Source organism: Tetrao urogallus (assembly GCF_951394365.1).
Source record: "Tetrao urogallus genome assembly, chromosome: 8".
NCBI lineage: Eukaryota > Metazoa > Chordata > Aves > Galliformes > Phasianidae > Tetrao > Tetrao urogallus.
The window spans coordinates 28,920,484-28,938,702 of NC_136821.1; the positions used below are offsets into that span (position 1 = coordinate 28,920,484).

Sequence of the window (18,219 nt, forward strand, 5' to 3'; positions counted from 1 at the left end):
CTGACCTGGCTAACCTGGGCAGCCCCTGCTCAGATCTGGTGGGAGTATTTCCACGCAGGGATGTGTTGAGATGTATTAAACATACCCAAAGCTGTCTGGGTAAAGGGGCCTCCTGCCTGCCTGCGGACACCCAGATGAACCACTACAAAGCATGTTTGAGTGTCGATTCGTAATGTTAAGCCTGGCTTCGTTTCAGCTTGCCTGCTGGTTATGTCAACAAAGGTGCCCCGTCTACCAAAAACCTTGCAGGAATCCAAGTGATGGAGAAGACGATTGGGAGTGATAGCAAGGCTCTCAGTGCTGGCATGTGCTGCCAGGTTAGCTTTAGTGGCTATTTAATGTCCTAGATGGAGAGCCAGGAGATCAGAGAGGACCAGAAATTTGAGTTTCTGATCACTGCTTTCTAGTCAGAGCAGAGGAAGGTAAGAAATCTCACTGGTGGAAATGCCATAAATGTTCAACAGCCATGTTTTTATTTATACGCCGCTTTATGGCAAAGGGAGGGCTTTGGGCTTTTTTTATGCTGCAAAATGTTGTTGGTTTTTCCTTGCTTTTTTATTTTTGCCTGAAGAAAATATACGACATATTTAAATGACTGCAGAATGGAACATCGCTTTCCCTGTAAAATAGTGTGCACTGAGACATGGCTGGATCTCACACTTGACCAAATTAGCATATGCACTCAAATATCAGAGCTCTGACTAGTAAAAATAACACTAGATTTGCATTTTCACATTTTTAGCTCCAGCTTCCTTGTCTGGTTGGTTTTATGCCTTTTTTCTTGACTGACAATTCTCTTTGTGGCAGATTTATTGCTGTTCTGCTGTTTGGACCCTGTAATCAACGAGACACTTGGCTGAAGACGTTAGTCATTTCATTAAGTACTTTTTGCAGATATCTCAGACACAATTTTCTGTTGCTCTGCTTCCAAAAAGCAAATGACCCATGGCCAGTGAAGTCTGAATATGAATCTTTAATAAACAGCAGTAGTACCAACAATGCTCTCAGGTTTCCAAACTACAGAGGGCTAATTAAAATATGTCGAATAGAGAAGAGCTGCCATTCTGTAAACGCTTCTGCATCTGTTCCCAGTAAAACTGCTCTTTTAGAGGCACTGTCACATTTATCTGCTTCCTTACCATCAGGCTACATATGAAACCTTCCTCGGGCTACATGCTGATATTGCGTGGTAATTTTTTAAAATTGTTTTTCAGTAATACATTGCTGAGAACAAAGACAGGATGGTTGTCTTAGGAGTGGAGATAAGACGTGGAACGGGGTTCTTTTTATCGTCGCTGTGTCACTAATGATCATGCTATATTCATGAACTAAGGAAATATAATTGCAGCATTTTCCTCCACTTTATGGGTGAGGAACTATCCTCTCTTCCTATTGAGACACCTTAAAATGCTGTTCCTCCCTCCAGGGACAGCCCTTCAGAGCCATGAATCTGCTCTTCAGTGGTATTCCCTCCGCAGGCAAAGACACTGCTCAGAGAACAATACCATCTGTCGTGTGCAGAGGAGGGGAGAGTGAGGAGTGCAGGTGCTCACCAGTGTGCTCACCCAGGGCAGGTTTATTGACACCAGTAGTTCTTACAGAGGCCAGGTCAGTGCCCAGAATCATAGAATGGTTTGGGTTGGAAGGGAACTGTAAGATCGTTTAGTTCCAACCCCCTGCTATTGATAGGGACGCCTCCCACTAGACCAGGTTGCTCAGAATCCCCTGAGAAAGGTGCCCTGGTTTGCTGGCTGGAGGTTTCCTTGGTTTGTTTTGGTTTTATGCTTCTGTGATCAGCAAAGTAACCAAGTGGGGCATTCAGCTCCTCCAAGATTTTAATTGTACCAAACAGAATAGAATAAAATGTATAAAAGACATTGAATTCATCAGAGATGATCGCAATGACCTGGAAGAATAAATGTAAGAAAGTGAGCCTTGTGTAGTGGCTGTTTACAGTGGCAGCCCAGATTTTAATCAATTGACATGTGTGAACCCCATTACCTGAAGGAAGCAGCAGGCCTGTGGGACAGCACTCAGTATTCCTTCGCTTCTCAGGGGAGCTGTAGAGTGTCAGCTGACTTCTTAGAAGCACTTTTTCCTCCCAGATGCTTTTAAGCTGCTTTTCTTTCTGTAGAAAGCAAGGCTAAACGTTACATGTGTATTCTGTGTATGCTCTTGGGTACAATTTCATCCTGTGACCCTTAGGAGACCTCATTAACCTTCTCGCAGCTTCTTGAGCCCGAAGAAAAGAACAGTCAGCCTTTCTGTTGCCAAGCTTTCCTCAGCACTACACTTAGGAATACAGCAAGCAGATAGATTTATTGATATAACGATAATCGGAAGTCACGGCCAGGATGATAAAATGGTCAGATGACCAAATTACTTACATTCAGGGATGTAGTGAAGATCCTTAGAGGTGGGAAGCTGCCATGCTGCCAGCTTGGAGGAGCACAGAGCAGCCCCAGCACCGATGTGCTGCAGGACCCAAAGGACAGGGTCCCACCTGCCTGGGACCTCATCAGGGACATCATAGTGTGGTCTGCTTGCTCAGCAGGAGACAGCCCCGCTTCTGTATGTCATCATGCTTCAAAAACAGAGGGCGTCTTTACTGACTGCTCTAGGATCTCATTAAATGGCACGTGTTAAGTGCCACTCATTCTGTATTCGTTCTGGCAGGATGGATCCTGTTCAAGGTTGCTGTGTGCTGTGTACGTGCCTGGATGCAGACGTTTGCAGAAAACTCCCCATCTTCTTCTCTGCGATTTACACTTCTCAACCTCGGGGGCACGGTTGAAATGGCAGCCTGCTTGTTCCTCTGGTTTGAGAAAAATGTGCTCGAATATACTCTCGTCTTCCCTGATGAGATGAGCACTATAAATTAAACAGAGCCAGCACCCCAGTGCATTACTCTCACTGATGAAACCTTACCTTTAGCTTTTCCTGACATAGACTTAATGTTGACTTAGTTGTGCAGCCTTAAAGTACGATTGGTGGATGGCACGCAGCCCATCGCAGCAAGCAGATCCTGCTGACGAGTATATTATGGTGCTTTTCTCCACCTATGTAGTCTTCCCTGAAAATTAGCCTTACCCACGAGACCTGAGTGTGTGGTGTCCTGCTGAGGCTGCCCCTTTCTGCTGTCCCTCACGCACGAGCACTGTGCTATGAGTGCAAGTAGTGCGTGCTTCATCCTGCTCATAGCATGCAGCTAGAGGGCTCCTTCCTGGGAGGGGAAAAGCTTGGCCTCACAGTTAACACCTGAGCTTTGGAAAATCTTTGTTTTCTTCTCACGTTTGCTGAGAGAGGTCGGAAAAGTCATTTTGGAACTTTGGTTTCGGGAAGGTATCAAAAGATGCAAGCAAATGCCTAATGGGCGCTGAAATGCTCTTTGAAATCAGTGAGAGATCTCTCAGAAATCCCGTACAAAATGTTTGCATGCGTCTTTAAGCATCTAAACACCTTTGAAAATGTGTCTCTTGTGTGCCTAACTCTAAGCATAGGTTCGTACATCCCTCGGCATTTTTTAAATTGCATCCCAAGGTGCCCAGATTTCCCCTAAAGAGTACCCTTTTGTTTTAATTTTCTCATTGACTGAATTGTCTCTTGACTTGAGACATAATAGATATTAGCCTGTACTCATTTTTTGTAGCAAGGTGTTGAGAACTGAAGCTGTTTCGGAGCTGTTTTATTACAAGAAAGGAGCATATGGCTGAATGTGTCCCATCTGAAATGCAAATGGTGGAGCTACGTGGAAAAAATTCCGATTACTCGAGCGGTAAACGGTTCCTAATGAAATGAGTGTGAGTAAGGTGGGAAGCTGGTAATGACTGCAGGAAGAAATGAGGGCAGTTAATATTTTGGTAGAGCAGAACATCCTTATTCTGCTGATAAGGAGGTTCTTAGGAAATGGACTGGATTTTTTCTTATATACTGCTTATTCATCAGCGTGGTGAAAGTGTTATGCAGGGAGCCGGGCTCCCGTCTTCTGCTAGTTATGAAATCGTTTAATTTAATTTACAGCCATGCTTCTCACCTTTGGCCTCCTTTTGAGCTGAAGTGTTGTGGTAGTGATCTACCTAAGTAAAGTAAGTCTGAGCACAGGCGAGTCACAGCTCCCCTGATTTTTGTTACGCTGGGCACATTTGTGGAGGGCGGAGGCTGAGGGGTGATGGAGGAATCTGATCAAGACCGCTTCATTTCCTGCACATCCTCTTCCCAAGCCCGTTCCACCAAAGTTCTTCTGTTGTGTACATCCCTCTCCACTCCCTGCACCCAAAGGGGTCCAGGTGCCTGATGTGAATGGAAGAGGAGCTGACTTTTAAGCTAGCAGCCTGGCCTTCCCATTGCTTAACTTCCAAAAGGCAGAGCCGTAAGCACGTGTGGTGAGGCTGAAGTGGAGCTGGAGATGGAGCAGCACTAGTGTTGCTCTGCTTTTAATGTCAAAAGGAACCAGGACAAATCGAGATAGCGGCACGTGTGCAATTACATGCTCAGAGAAGTCAAAGCAGCTGCTAGGTTAAACCTCTGGCTTTGTCCCTGAGCGGGATCACATCGGTGTTAATGTGACCTCGCTGAGGCTGGGCTGTCTGTTATGAGGCACCGGGGATGGAAAATGAGCATGCCTTGCCTTCAACGATGCCCAGGGGTGTCTGACATCACTGATGATGATGAAATAGGAGAAACCTAAAAGAAAAAGACTGCAGCCTACTGTTGGTGGATATGGCCATGTTAAAGTGTTGTTTCAGATCTAGACCTTGCTTTTGGAGCAAATCGTGGAACCTTAGAATCACAGAATGGTTCGGTTTGGAAGGGATCTTTAAGATCATCTAATTCCAACCCTCTGCTATAGGCAGGGACACCTCCCTCTAGATCAGGTTGCTCACAGCCCTATCCAGCCTGGCCTTGAACGCCTCCAGGGAAGGGATATCCAGAACTTCACTGGGCAACCTGTTCCAGTGTCTCACCACCCTCACAGTAAAGAATTTCCTCCTGATATCTAAATGCCTCGATTGTCCTTACTTGGCTTTTGGTTCAGGTTGTGGGGCAGCCAGGAGCTCACGAGTGGGACACGGTGCTTCGCTGATGTCACTCTGGGCTTTAGCAGGTGGTTTTACCCGGCCGGATGGGGTGTGGTTGCAACATTTCTTCCTTTATTATGATCAGAGTGCATATGGCTGCCGTCATTATCATCCAAATCATAAATCAGTACAAAGCCCCACAGATGCTGAGTTACATGCAATGCGCAGCAACTCAACAGGGGTAAATTTAGTGGCTTCTTTAATTGCAAGAGGGCGTAGCAGCATAAATTACTGACATATCTGTTTGGATGTTCTTTGGTTTACAAGAATTGCAGCTGGTAATGCTGTCATTTAGTTTTCCAAGTATAACTCTCTTTTTAATCTGTCCTTTTTCTCGCTTTTCTCTCTCCTCTTTTCCCGCATTCTTTTCCATCCAGAAATACAAATGACCTTTTAACAGAATTTTCCACTTTCATTCTGTTGATTTACATTATTCAGTTAGGAAAATAGGAACACTCTCTTCTGAGATGCATTGATGATGTCGGGAAAAAACTTACTCATATTAGCCTCTTCTTTTTTCTCTCTCCTGTCTTTTCAGGTGTGTGTGCAACATCGACTGTTCTCAAACCAACTTCAATCCTCTTTGTGCTTCCGATGGGAAATCTTATGATAATGCATGTCAAATCAAAGAGGCATCATGCCAGAAACAGGAGAAAATTGAAGTCATGTCTTTGGGTCGATGTCAAGGTAACGCTCATAACAAAACTCATTTCAAAGAATGTTTTCAATTTTTGCTCAGAGAAGAGAAAAAGAAAAAGAGAAGCGGGGCTGCCTTCTCATTTGGCACTTCTCGCATTTCCATTAGGCTGCTGTAATGTGTGTGGTGCATGGTGCTGGTGCTTGTTTCTCATCTGCTGGGCTCGTGGGATGCCAGCGGTGCCTAGAAGGAAGTTTTGTTAATGCTAGCTGCAGACTGGCCGTGTTTGCCATGACTGCCATGCTGCTTCCTTCCCGGCTCTTAGGGTGCTCTGTCACACGGCCCTGAGTTGGCTTTAAAAACTCTGTTTTGTTCTAAAATAAAAATGATGGAAATTTGCCTTTAAATAGCTGCTGTAAATAAAGTGCCTACTGGGACTCAGACACTAAATAGCTTTTTCCCCCCTTAGCTTCTGACCCATAAATCCTCGGTACATCTACTTACAAGGCCACACTCTACCTTTCTATTGAACACATTCTCACTTATTCCCAATTCTTTAAAGTTAACCACCCTACGTGGAGGTTCATTTCAGGGTACATATTAAAACTCCCCAATTACTTCAAATAGAGCAGAAATGACAAGTCCTGCTTTGCACTGATGTATTTATCCCAGGTGCAATCTGTTGTCACCTATTGTTAGAAAAATGTGTTTTCTTAATGGAAGATGCTTGGTGTTTCATTCCAAAAAGCCCGCTCTTGCTGTTTTCACCTGGCAAACCCAGGGGAGCCCTGCAGCCGGCAGCAATGCTGTGCACAGAAGGGATGGTGGGTTTGTGTGGGTACTGGGTTGGATTCAGGAGCGAGCAGAGACTCCCCAAGCAATCCAGTGTATTTCTTTTCCCACAGATAACACTACAACAACTACAAAATCTGAAGATGGGCATTACGCACGGACAGATTATGCAGGTATGGTTCCTATTATGTGAGAATCACCATTGGCGAGAGCTGCGCCGAGTCACTTTTCTCCTCTCTTTACAGAGGTGGCTGTCTTCTACTATGGTTTTGTTTGTTTGCTTTAGAAGAAACCACTATGTTCTCATTACTTTCTGTTCCTAGAAACTATCTTTCTTCTTAATAAGTGGTCTTCTTCCGGTTTTATCACTTTGCAGACATAAAACACCCATTCTGACAGTGAAAATAATAAATGCAGTAACCCGTTTGCCAGAACAAGTGGACGTTTTTGAATTCAGAAAAGTAATTCAGAAAAATACTGAATTACTACGCATGGAATATACGTATTTTGTTCATGATATGCAGGCTTAAGAAGGAGAAAATCCAGACCATAGCAAAGCTCTGGTACCATGAAACATTGCCACAGTAGATATTATTACCTGTAAAGTTAACAAGGTTCTTTAAATGTTTTTTTAAGTGATAAATGGTTTTTATTTAGAAGCTACAGTAAAACATAATGGCTGAATAACCTTATACGGCATTTGAAATTAAAAACATGCAAATGCCAGTGAGGTTTGGGAGGTATTTGTTTTACACCCTTTGCCCAGGACGACTGATTTAGAAAATTGAATGTGTATATATGTGTGGGTTTGGGTGTTTGTATGCACGCAGGCTAATGTTCACAGCTCGTGCTGAGAATTCAGGCATTTGAGAAGGCAAGGTGAAAACGTGTCAAGCGATGTATTTGTGGCTTAGGTTTTTCAGATTGCTGTAATTTGAAAGTAGCTGTTTAGAGAGTAGGTGCCAGTTGCTGACTTTACCTGAGCAGCTTGCTGCATTGCTTAGGTGAAGTCCAGCTGATGGTTTCACAGCTCTTAAAATCTCATACCGGGGGAGTCGTGCAGCGTGATGACTCAGTTTGGTCACTGCTGTCAGGGTGCTGCATGCACGATGTCCTTGGGTTAATATTACACCCAGCCGTTACAAAGGGATTATTCTCTTCCAACTTAACAATGATGCATGATGATTAAAACATAGAGCTATGAATAAATGATGGCTTGGTGAGCCAGAGGAGCTTGAGGTACTGGGGTGACTGCAGGACAAATTAGCGAGGGAGGAAATTTCTATGGAAAATGGATGCCAGGATTACTTTCCAAAAGATCAAAGAAGTGCCGTGGTCCAGATATTTCCTACTGCCAAGGAGCCCTTCCGTGGTGAAGTCATGCAAGGAAAGAAGTCTGCAGTCAGTTTTCTGAAAAAGCTGGGAGGCCTGAGGTTGTATCCCATGGTGGGCAGGGTGCAAGGCAAAGTAGAACAAAATGATTTATTTTGAGACAGAAACAACAGCAAGAAGCACAGCTGTGTTAGATCTTTTCTCTTCTTTGCTGGAGAGCTGGGGAGATAACTGGAGTCTCCAAATTAGAATGGAAGCCTGCAGGCTCTTTTTGGATGCTATATAACCCATCCTATTCTGCTCCAGCCTGGTAACCTAGTGCATTTGGGTGTGAAGCAAGTGAATTGTAACAAAATGGGAAGAAAGGCAGCTTGAGGATTAGGGTGGAGGAGGAAATAGCAGCAATGAGATGAGAAAGAAAAGTCGTGGGGTCATGGAGGAAGAGGAGCACAGAAGGCACCTTCAGCTCAGGAGTAGGCAGGAGGAGGAGAGCAGTTTCACTTTAGCAGAGATGATATTTCAGCCCACACTCAAATGGGAGAGGTGTGGGTAGCAGTCCTGAGGGGAAAATTGATTGCAGGGAAATGATGTGAGATGGAAACCAAGAAGGGAACACAAGAGGAAACTGGGTTATTGGGCAGGGAGAGGGACAGAGCAACAGCACCAAGGAATGAGTCTACAGCAGAGATGCGTTGAGGCATCAGGAGTGTGCCCATGGGTCTAGCCAGAAGTGATGGGGCTGTGCAGGGGATACGGTGCTTCTCAGTCCCCTAAATGGGTGCAGACATCCCGAACCATCAGTGATGTCCAATAGGTATGTGTGTGGCACAGAAAGGTGCCGTTATTTCACCACAGCTAGCAGATCTTCAGGCCTTCTGCTATGGCTCAGGCTCCAGTGGGTTTCTTAAGGGCAGTGATGATGTACCACGGGCCGGTGTCATTGGGTGTTATCCATTGGTATAATGAACTATAGCAGGTTACTGCAGCTGACTGTACATCTTTCTGTGCACCTAACTATTATTCCCACCTAATTTTTCACTTTTACATACAGTAACAGCATGTAGGTTAAAAGCTGCAAGTTCATGTGGGATAAGCCACGACTCCAGTTTCCCTAAATGTTTGTGGCATAATACTGTAAGAAAACCCTAGGAGAAAGGGACCATTGGAACAAGTAGTTACTGCAGCCTTTAACAAGTAGGTAAATGGAAGGGGGATAGCAGTATAAAACTGAGACTAGGTTCTAGGTTCCGGCTTCAAAGTTTATTCAGCAGGAAGCTTCATGCCATCCTCACATTCTATAAAGGATATGAAAGTTTTATTATGTTTAGTACAAGAATAATAAGTGGGGATATTTGTTGTAGAAATGGTTTAGTGATGGGACTGGGTAAATTCATGTGACGGTTGAACTTGATGGTCTTGGAGGTCTTTTCTAACCTAAATGATTCTCTGATTGTATGTTATCAGTTGTGCTTATGTAGTGGTAATGCTCTCTGTAAAGATGGTAGTAACCAAACGGTACATATTTTTTCACCAAAACCCTTGCATTCTCATCTGGAGGTCCTGGGGAGGCAGCTCCTTTGCAAACAACCGAACAGCCAGCAGATTTTTTTTATTATTATTATTAGCTATTCGTTCTGTCTGTTCAATCAATGTCTTTGCTCCTTACTGTTCTTCTTTGAAGCCTATTGATCGTTGCTAATGAACACATGAATCCTTCAGTCTGCAGAGCTGAGAGCACTCATTCCTTTGGAACAGAAATCTTTACTTTAAGTTTGCGCAGCCTTGTTTGTTTTGAGTGCTCATACTTGATAGAGGTAAGATTTGTTTTTAAAGTTGGAAATGTATCAGCACAGTGTGTGTCTGTGCCTCTACTTGCACATTCTGGCCCCTCTCATTTTTCTGGCATGCCAAATGATGCATCAGACTTTGGGCAGTTGTCACTCTTTTCAACAAATACCAGCTCGTTAATGTTGATCATGCTTGAGAGATGGCATTTCGTTTTAGCCAATAAATGAGTTGGTGGGGGCTTTTCCCTCAAATCCTGTAGAAACATGCTTGATCTCAGTTTCCATGGAAGAACATTTTTAACCATTCTAAATGCAATATGTGTTTTAGAAAGTAGCATCTGAAAGTCCTGTGAAGGATGTTTTCTTGAATTTTTCCATTAGGTGTATAAAGAAGATGGCTGTTTCGGTAGCATTTTTGCTTTCGGAGTCTGGACAGTCAAGGAGTTTTCATCTTGTTTATTCATTTGCCAGTTTATTTTTGCTCTTCTATGCTTACACTCCCTCCTTAAGATCTGGATATTAGCAATTATACCCCTTACTGATTTTATCCTTTTTCATTATCAACTTACAGAGATTTTTTTTCACAAGCACTTCAAAGAATAAGTGGATATGGATGAGCCACATTTCTATGTTATATATTCATGAAAATTGTCAATGACGGCACTGACAAATCTGATAGACCTACTCAATAACACAGTCTTCCAGACCAGACAAAATTCCCTCTATGAGCATTGATTAGATCAAGTCTCTGCAGTGAAGTGGTGAAAAAAGGCGTTTTCAGCCATGATAGTCTCCTTGGGTGAAAATGCACACACGCAGACAGTCATTTCGAGCTGTATTCTTGGGTTGCTTGCTAACAGATGGCTGTGTTGTCAAAGCAAACTGAACTCTCTACCAAAAAGGGCAACATCCATCTGTGTCAACACATCGCCTGCCCTTGGTTGGGCCAAGCCTGTGGGATGGAGGCCACAAAACAACCGCAGATCTTTGCTCCAAGGATGAAGGAGGGTCTTGGACCATGCCTTTTCCAAAACAAATACCACGGAATATTTATATTTGAAGAAAGAAAAATATCCTAAAACGTGACTGAACTCCAACATTCTGTACCATTATCTTCTAATTCCTTTGAATGGGGGAAGAAGTGATGTTTATCAAAGATACTGCGAGTGGGCTCACTGATCCAGAACATGTAGGAAGCACCTCTGGGTTGACGTCTTCCTTCACAGGCTCCCTGACTTCAGTCACTGTCTTCATCATCTGTAACAGTGCCTGAGTTAGGTCCAAGAAATAGAGCAGCAGCATCAGATTTCTCTACAAAGCGTGACTATTTTTTTTTCCAGTCCCAGGAATTAAATAGGGAATGCGGAGTGGATTCTTTCTCCAGATTATAAGATTTTGCAAGTAGGTTAAGTTTGGAGTGTAAACCACTTGACATTGCCCCTTTAAATTATATTTTCTGTCTACTACCATGTCAGCCAGATGTAAAACCGGTGAAGAATAATAATAAAGCCCCAGAGCTTAGCTATGGTGTATAAACTATTGTGCAGGCATCTGCTCTGCCTTTGTGAACCAGGCTTTCCTTTCTCCTTAATGGAATCAGCAAGTGAGACACAGAGTTGAGCACCGTGCATCCATCACAGATAGAAAGAAACCGTTTCTCATCTGCAGCTTCATAAAAGCACTAGGAAAATTGCATCCCTGCCTATGCAGATTTTCTTGGCTTTCAGTGTAGCAGAGTCTAAGTCAGAGGTTGTCTCTAAACAGATAGATTAGTTGGGAAATGTTGTTGCTTTTACAGCAAATCACTTAAAAAATTAAAAAAAAAAAAAAAGAATATATTTTACTATTTTGACAGCTGTGTGGTAGCAGGAATGCTGCTGCTGCCCGCACTCCCACACATTCCTGGCATTTGTGAGTACAAGAATAATACAACTGATGCATTTCTTAAAAATGTAAAGCATTTAAATGTTGCTAGGACTGCTCGCTGCATTTACAAGTGCAATTAAAATGCACATAAGGTTTACTCATAGTGCAAATGCAAAAAAGACACGTAAGATCTTCAAAACAATGAAAGAGCCCAGTATAGGCAGTATTTCAGACTGTTCAATTTAGGTATTCTTGGCCTTTGACTTGAGGAAAGCAATGAGGGCATCTCCCGCTGGGAGATGTGACCACATCGTGCCCCGCATGCAGGGATGTCCTTCAGCACATTGCATCGTGCAAAAATGCAGAGGTCTACAAATATCTGAAGTCTGGGACACATCTGTGCAAAATGATGTAAGAGGAGAGCTGGTCTAAACTTACAGAATGATTTCAGGGGGAGAGGCTGTTTTGGTCCTGCTTTGCATTCCTAGTCTGGGTAATCCTGATAGAAAGGCTTTCCACAAAAGCCAGCCAGAAGGAGTTCTCCATTCTCTGTCTGGGATCTGGAGGCTTCCAAAATCAAGCTTACAGAGAGTAATATAGCATTTATTCACAAATAATGACTGTGTGTAGCTCAGCTTCATAGCAGGACTGTAAAACACGTATCAGAAAATTATGAACTCGGGATTCTTGTGAATGATTTTCAAAGGCCGAAGAGAGATTACTGTGTTCTGATAGCACCCCGGTCTCTAGCTCCTCTGCTGCCTTTCAGCTCCTCCATCGCTGGCGATATCCAGAAGGAAATGAAAAAAGTGAAGATAGAGGCCAGCTGGTAGGTTAATAAATCTCACTGTCAGCTACATTTGAGCTAAAGTCTGAGTGGCCAGCAATGTCAGCTTGGTCCCTGAACCTTCACTTGTCCTGGGAGCTCTTTTAAATGAAAAATTGCAGCTGCTACTTTTTGTCATTTAACTCCTAGTTTTCAAATGGTGCAGAGCAGAAAGTCCCACTCTGGCATTTTTCTGTGTCATCATGAGAACCAGATGATTTCTTTCTAAAATGGGAAAATCTGGAGCGTTAATGTAATTGTCTTGGTACTGGCAGTAGTTCCATGTAGCGTTCTTCTTATACAGAGCAGTTCATCTTTAGATCCTGAGAGTTCTCCTTTAACTTTGAATTGCATATGATAGGCTGGATAAAATGTGCCTCGTTTGTTTGGATTTTTGTTTGTTTTGGGTTTTTATTTTTTTGTCTACGTGGTTTTGTAATGAGAGAAATTGCATTTTTTCATTACTTACAATTTCCCGGTGTCGTGCTCATGGAACCTGTAATTGTTAGCATTAAAACTGAAATTGGGTCTCAGGTGAATTGTTAGACATCTCTTTAGTGAAATTTATGTAGCTCAAGGAAAAGAAAAAAAAAAAGCATTTCCATTTGTGCCTTTAAAGCTTAGCCCTTAATTTAATCACTAATGAATGTGAATCAAAAGTTGCAGAATTGGTTTCTGCTTTTTTCCCCTCGTAAACAAATCCAGTAATGTTGTAAATGAGCATTATAATAAAAGCTATTTCATTTGTGCAGAAGGGCTGCAGCCTGGAAATACAGTATGTCCAGGCTAAGAATTTGATCTGCAGGGGATGAACAGGAAAAACAAGTGCTTGCACCAGGGCAGACATAGGCAGCCTAAGAACCATGAAGTTGGATGAGGCTATTTTGCTGTTCCAGCTCCACTGAAATATTTGAAGTCTTGGACGTGAAGCTTAGTCAGGGTTTGAGGACGGGAGTGGAGTTTGTAAGACAAGTTTGTTTTCCCATCAGTTTGCATTTGAACCATGCAAGATTCAGAAAGCGTGTTCCAAACTCTGTCTTCTTCTTCTGCTTTGCAAAGAACCTAATGTTTCCTTTTTTCCTTTATGCCATCACGTAAGCAGTTTATCTGTGTTTCGTCTTATTTGGAACGTAGAAATCTTCCTGAGCAATCCAAACCTTCCAGTACCCAGTAATCTTTTTGTCCTCTGCTCCATATCCATGGGTTTTGATCAGAGGAGTGAATAAGGAAAAAGAAGAGAGCCTGTCCTGCTTACACACGTGTATGGGAACTGTTGAGTCACTGCCTGCACCACTGATTGATGAGGCAAGACCTGGGTCAGCACTGGGAGCACAGGTGAAGACAATTCAGCTGTGTGACAAGGAAGGGGAGCAGCCTGGCTGCACCTCTCTTAGACCCCATTTAAGGGCTGACTGCCACTGGGGAAGGGTCTCTTTCTAGAGATCCTTCCTTTGTGGAGCTTTTCATCATGAGCCTAAATCTTTGGATGCAGGTGAGTTCTCCTTCTCTCGTTGTTCCTTTGTTTTCTCACTATGATACTCTTTCTAAGTATACTTTTGTTGATCGTAGAGCATGAAAGTGTGATTCCTAAAATGTATTACAGCTTGAAGCAGGCCTGATTTCTCAAGTTTTTACCTTATTTCTAAATAGAGTCTGTAAAGAGATAGATCTGTTTGGATTCAGGTTAGGGGTGGGATGGAATTTCTCTCACCCTTGGTCCTACCCATGCTCCAGGCACTTTCATCAGCTCCAGCTGTCCTTGAAAGATGCTGCTCGAGGTGATGCCCAGTGGCTGTTTGCCATCCACAACACTCATTTGAATTAGTTGATGGGTACGAAGAAGTGTATTTTTATGCCTAGCAGCTCTATTTTAGGTTTCTGAAAGCCTGCCAATAGGAGGAATTCTTCCCAAGGATTTGAGAGTTAAAGTTATAATGAGCTGCTGGAATATCCATTTTCAGGAGACATCAGCATTTAAGTATTCATGTTTGATCTAGTCTGAAATGCAAAAAAAATATTTTGAAATATTCATAGAACTGAATTTCTTCAGAATTTTATTTCATAGGATATTTTGGCGTTTTTTATGAAATGTTAGATATCAAAAATCACGAGATGAAAGCATGTGACACTTGTGAAAAATAAGTTGCATGTTAAGGGAGGTTGCTACTCAGAACTGACTGAAACATCTTTCCCAGAAGGAGTGTCATCATGTCAAATTAGGATACAAACACAAGATTATTTGCTCATTTCAACACGTGAAATGGTAACCTGAGCCTAAAGATAAATAAGGCTTTAACATAGACACAGGAATTGCAAATGCATCTGGTAGAAGGAAAAGGGGTTTGTTTAGAGAAGAGAAGGAAGAACTGGTGTATTTATTTTTAATAGACCTTCAGGCTGTGGGGAGAAAAGTAGCCGTTTTTGCTTGGTTTCAGGTATATTGGTAAAGAAAGCAGACAGGCAAGGTATCTCTGCCTATAGCTGGGGTTGGAACTAGATGATCTTAAGGCTCCCTTCCAACCCAAACCGTTCTATAGTTCTGTGGTCCACTTTCCTGAGTGGTTCCACTTCTTTTTGTTGAACACATCCATTAAAACCTGCTTCTGGTACTGGTTGTTCAAGCTGTGCAACATGCTTATGCTTTTCCTATTTCCTCACATTCTGTGTATTAGACACTGAAACCATCAGTGACAAGAACTCGTGGCTTAGGAGAAATGGATACTGCTGATAGTGAATAGGCAATGCTGCAAGAGGTGCAGCGTTTTGCATATCTGCTCTCCTTTCTGCACTGCCTCTTTCCAGAGAGGCATTGCTCCATGTTCAGGTGGTTGGAGGTGCACATCTGGACCAGCAAGCGGGAGGAAGAGCTGCTAAAAAGAGAGCTTGGAAAAGCAGCATCCACTTGCGTAGCAAGGTGACTTCTCCCCCACCAAGGCTGTCGTGTAGCCTGTACCCATCAGCGTTAGGTTGGCAGCGTGAAGCTGCCCTCCTGGAATGCAACAGCTGTAACCAAAATGTGCTATTATGTAAGCAGTGGCAGCGCATCTCGTAATTTGATGGGCGCTGAATTGAAATGCAGTTCTTTGCCCACTGCTGTTGTGTATTTTAGACAGCGTTACATAATGGCAAAAATATTTTTTAGGAGGGAAGGAAAAAAAAAAAATTCAAACCTTCCCTGTGGTTTTAATCTCCCTCTTTCATCTGTGGTTTTAAGCTGTGTCAGGTGTACATCAAAAACACCCCCTCCCTGGGGTATTTCATTTACAATTTCATTTAATAACAGAAGCGTACTTCCATCTAGCTAGGATGGGAAAGGATTAAGTAAAAAAACATTGTTCTGAAATCAAGTAGCATACATCTCACCTGTCTGTGTGCTCTGCAAATGAAGTAGCCAGGGAAGGGCGTGCTGTTGGTCCATAATACTGAAACTGATAAACTGTTAGTGTTTTGTCTGGCATAATATATGCTAAACATCTTCTGGTGCAGCCTGCCTCGACTAGAGCTGCCACTGGGCTCAGACGCATCTGGCACCGCAGATTTTTTCCCTATGCTGCGTTTCAGTGATTTAAAGGGCCTTGGCTGGACAGGAGGATGTCAGCTGTTTAAAGTGCGGTTAGAAGAGGGAGTGAGATTTAAAGAGGCAGGAGGCAGAGTTCTGGCCTCGTTGAGGCTAGTGGGAGAACAGCCATTGAATTTAAATGGCTTTGTGATTTCTCTGGGCATTTTTAATCCATCTTTATTCTTATTAAATTTTCAATTTCTATAAATTGCTCTTTTTTTTTTTTTTTTTTTAATCCATTCAGCTTCTCCCCCTTTGAATATTAGTGCCAGGGGCATGTGCTGAGATGAAGTACCAATCCTGCTATTTACACAAATGCCGTCCCTGCAGCTCCCTTCTGCTGCAGTTATGTAAGGCACTAATAGTGGTGTGTAAAAATAGTGAGTGCAGGTGTTTGTTTATACAAGTGACCCTCCTGATAAACTTCCGTGGCAGTGCTTGTCTTTGTGACCAGCGATGAACCTCAGAACGTGAGGAAGTTCTGCTGGTCTCTGTGCAAACGAATAGCCATGTGAGGTCCTGCTCATGACATGTCTGGTCACACGTCACAGAGCATTGATGTGGAGACCGTGGTATTTCCACAGAGATTTGAACAGGAGATGGACATCCCAGGAACACAATAGCAAACTGGGGGTCAACTCCCACAGCTTGTTTTGAGCTGATTTTGGGGGCCCTTTGAGCTCCTGCAGCTGGTGGTAGGTATGCAGCATGTCTTCTAGGAGCGGGCAGTCTTCTCGCCGTATCTCAATGATAGACCTTTATCATTTGAGTAACAAAAAGATAACTTCAGTTTACATGACAGGATTGGCCCCTTTTATTGCAAAACCAACAAGTAGAGGCTTGGGGCTTGGTCCTATTATTGTCTTCTCCTGTGATTGCAAGGTTTAGTGACAGATGAGAAATAAAGCGTATCTTTGATAAATTAGGTAGAAGAATACGGAAGTTTTTGCTATAGTGGCCTTTCATATTGTTTTAGTATTTTCTTTTATACTTAAAATTGAGACTAGTTAGGGATGTCTTTCTGGCTTCAGACATGGGAGAGGAAACGTATCAAACTCCTCGTTACCCAGTGGGAATTTCTAACATACAGTCTGCTAAAAACTGAACAGATGCTTAAGATCACAGCAGCTGAATGGAGCAGATACAGAAAGCAAGTTGTTGGCTGCATGGTCTTGTTACCATCACCATTTTATGAAGCAAGAGTCGAGGGAGATGAGAGAATAGAGGCCAGCAAACTGAGGAGGGTTCGTCTCCCCAACATGCAGTGATCCCCATTCTCCAACATGCCAATAAAATGTTTATTTCTCCAACTCACTTGAACAGAAGCAGTGACAAGCTAGACTGAAATCATGCTTTTTAGTCTACATTTGGCTTCTCTCTTGAATAGTCTTCAGCCATTCAGGGTCATATTCTGCTAACTAAAATAACTAAGTTTTGCACAAGGGATTTGCAAGGTACGTGATTCAAGAAGCATTCAAAATAGCATGAAGAGGAGCTGGGCATTTTTGCTTCAGTCTCCTGTCTTCCTACACATCCTCGCCCATAATTCTGCAGCTCTTTATTCAGTTTCCTGGATTGATTCTCTTGGGCGGAATGTTCTTGCAAGCACGGATGTTGTGTTGAGAAAGAAAAGAGTGGATAAAAGGGGCCTGGTGGGTGTTACATGCCAGCATGGGAGCACCTTATAGATACAAGCCCCTCCAATAAAAAAAAAAATTGCCTAGAGTAATCAAAGTGGAATATAAAGTTAGTGCAAAATTAGGAGTGTGGAACCTTCAGGTTGTCAAAAGTGTTGAGGGAAACACCCTACAGCCAAAATGCTGTCCTTGTCCAGTCTGTCACACAACAGGGCTAACCTTTCCATCTGCATGCCACCCATCAAACCTCTCTGACAGGTTTGCCATTCACACTTGCTCTCAATAGTAATTTTCTGAAAGCTTTGCTCAAAGCATGCAACCGAACAGTAAATTCTAGCAGCATCGTGGTGGCAGGCCTAAAAATAAATCAGAGACCTTTTCAAGTAGCGCTTCATGCCATCCATTGATCCCAGTAGAAAACAATCCATTCAGACCTAGAGTTCCTATTGGAAGTTAGGGAACAGCCTGGTAACTGGATTAGGGTATGCTTTTATTTGCAGCAGCATCTCAGAATGAAGCTCCTGCTTTGTTTCATTGATTGTCTGCCCAATCCTTCTGTCAGTAAAAACCACTCACATCACTGAAGAGACAGGGTGAGGTTTGATAGAAAATACAGCATCTTGTTGCATAGTATGTACGTGTTCTCTGAATGTAATCAGGTAAGTAGAGTGGGTAGGTACACCTCTGCACAGGTGCAAAAATGTG

At 43.0% G+C, this 18,219-nt stretch overlaps 1 protein-coding gene across 2 annotated transcripts in view; it reads left to right on the forward strand.

Moving 5' to 3' along the window:
• The window catches only part of TMEFF2 (transmembrane protein with EGF like and two follistatin like domains 2), a gene marked incomplete at both ends in the record, with an annotated part of 106,055 nt that overhangs the window by 75,105 nt on the left and 12,731 nt on the right, over nucleotides 1-18,219 (forward strand). The window contains 2 exons of one of the 2 annotated variants that reach the window (XM_079539027.1): nucleotides 5,617-5,765; nucleotides 6,621-6,680. In XM_079539027.1, the coding sequence (XP_079395153.1) occupies nucleotides 5,617-5,765; nucleotides 6,621-6,680 (209 nt within the window). Of the gene's footprint in view, nucleotides 1-5,616; nucleotides 5,766-6,620; nucleotides 6,697-18,219 lie in introns of both variants that reach the window. The other variant, XM_079539028.1, reaches the window with a different exon arrangement.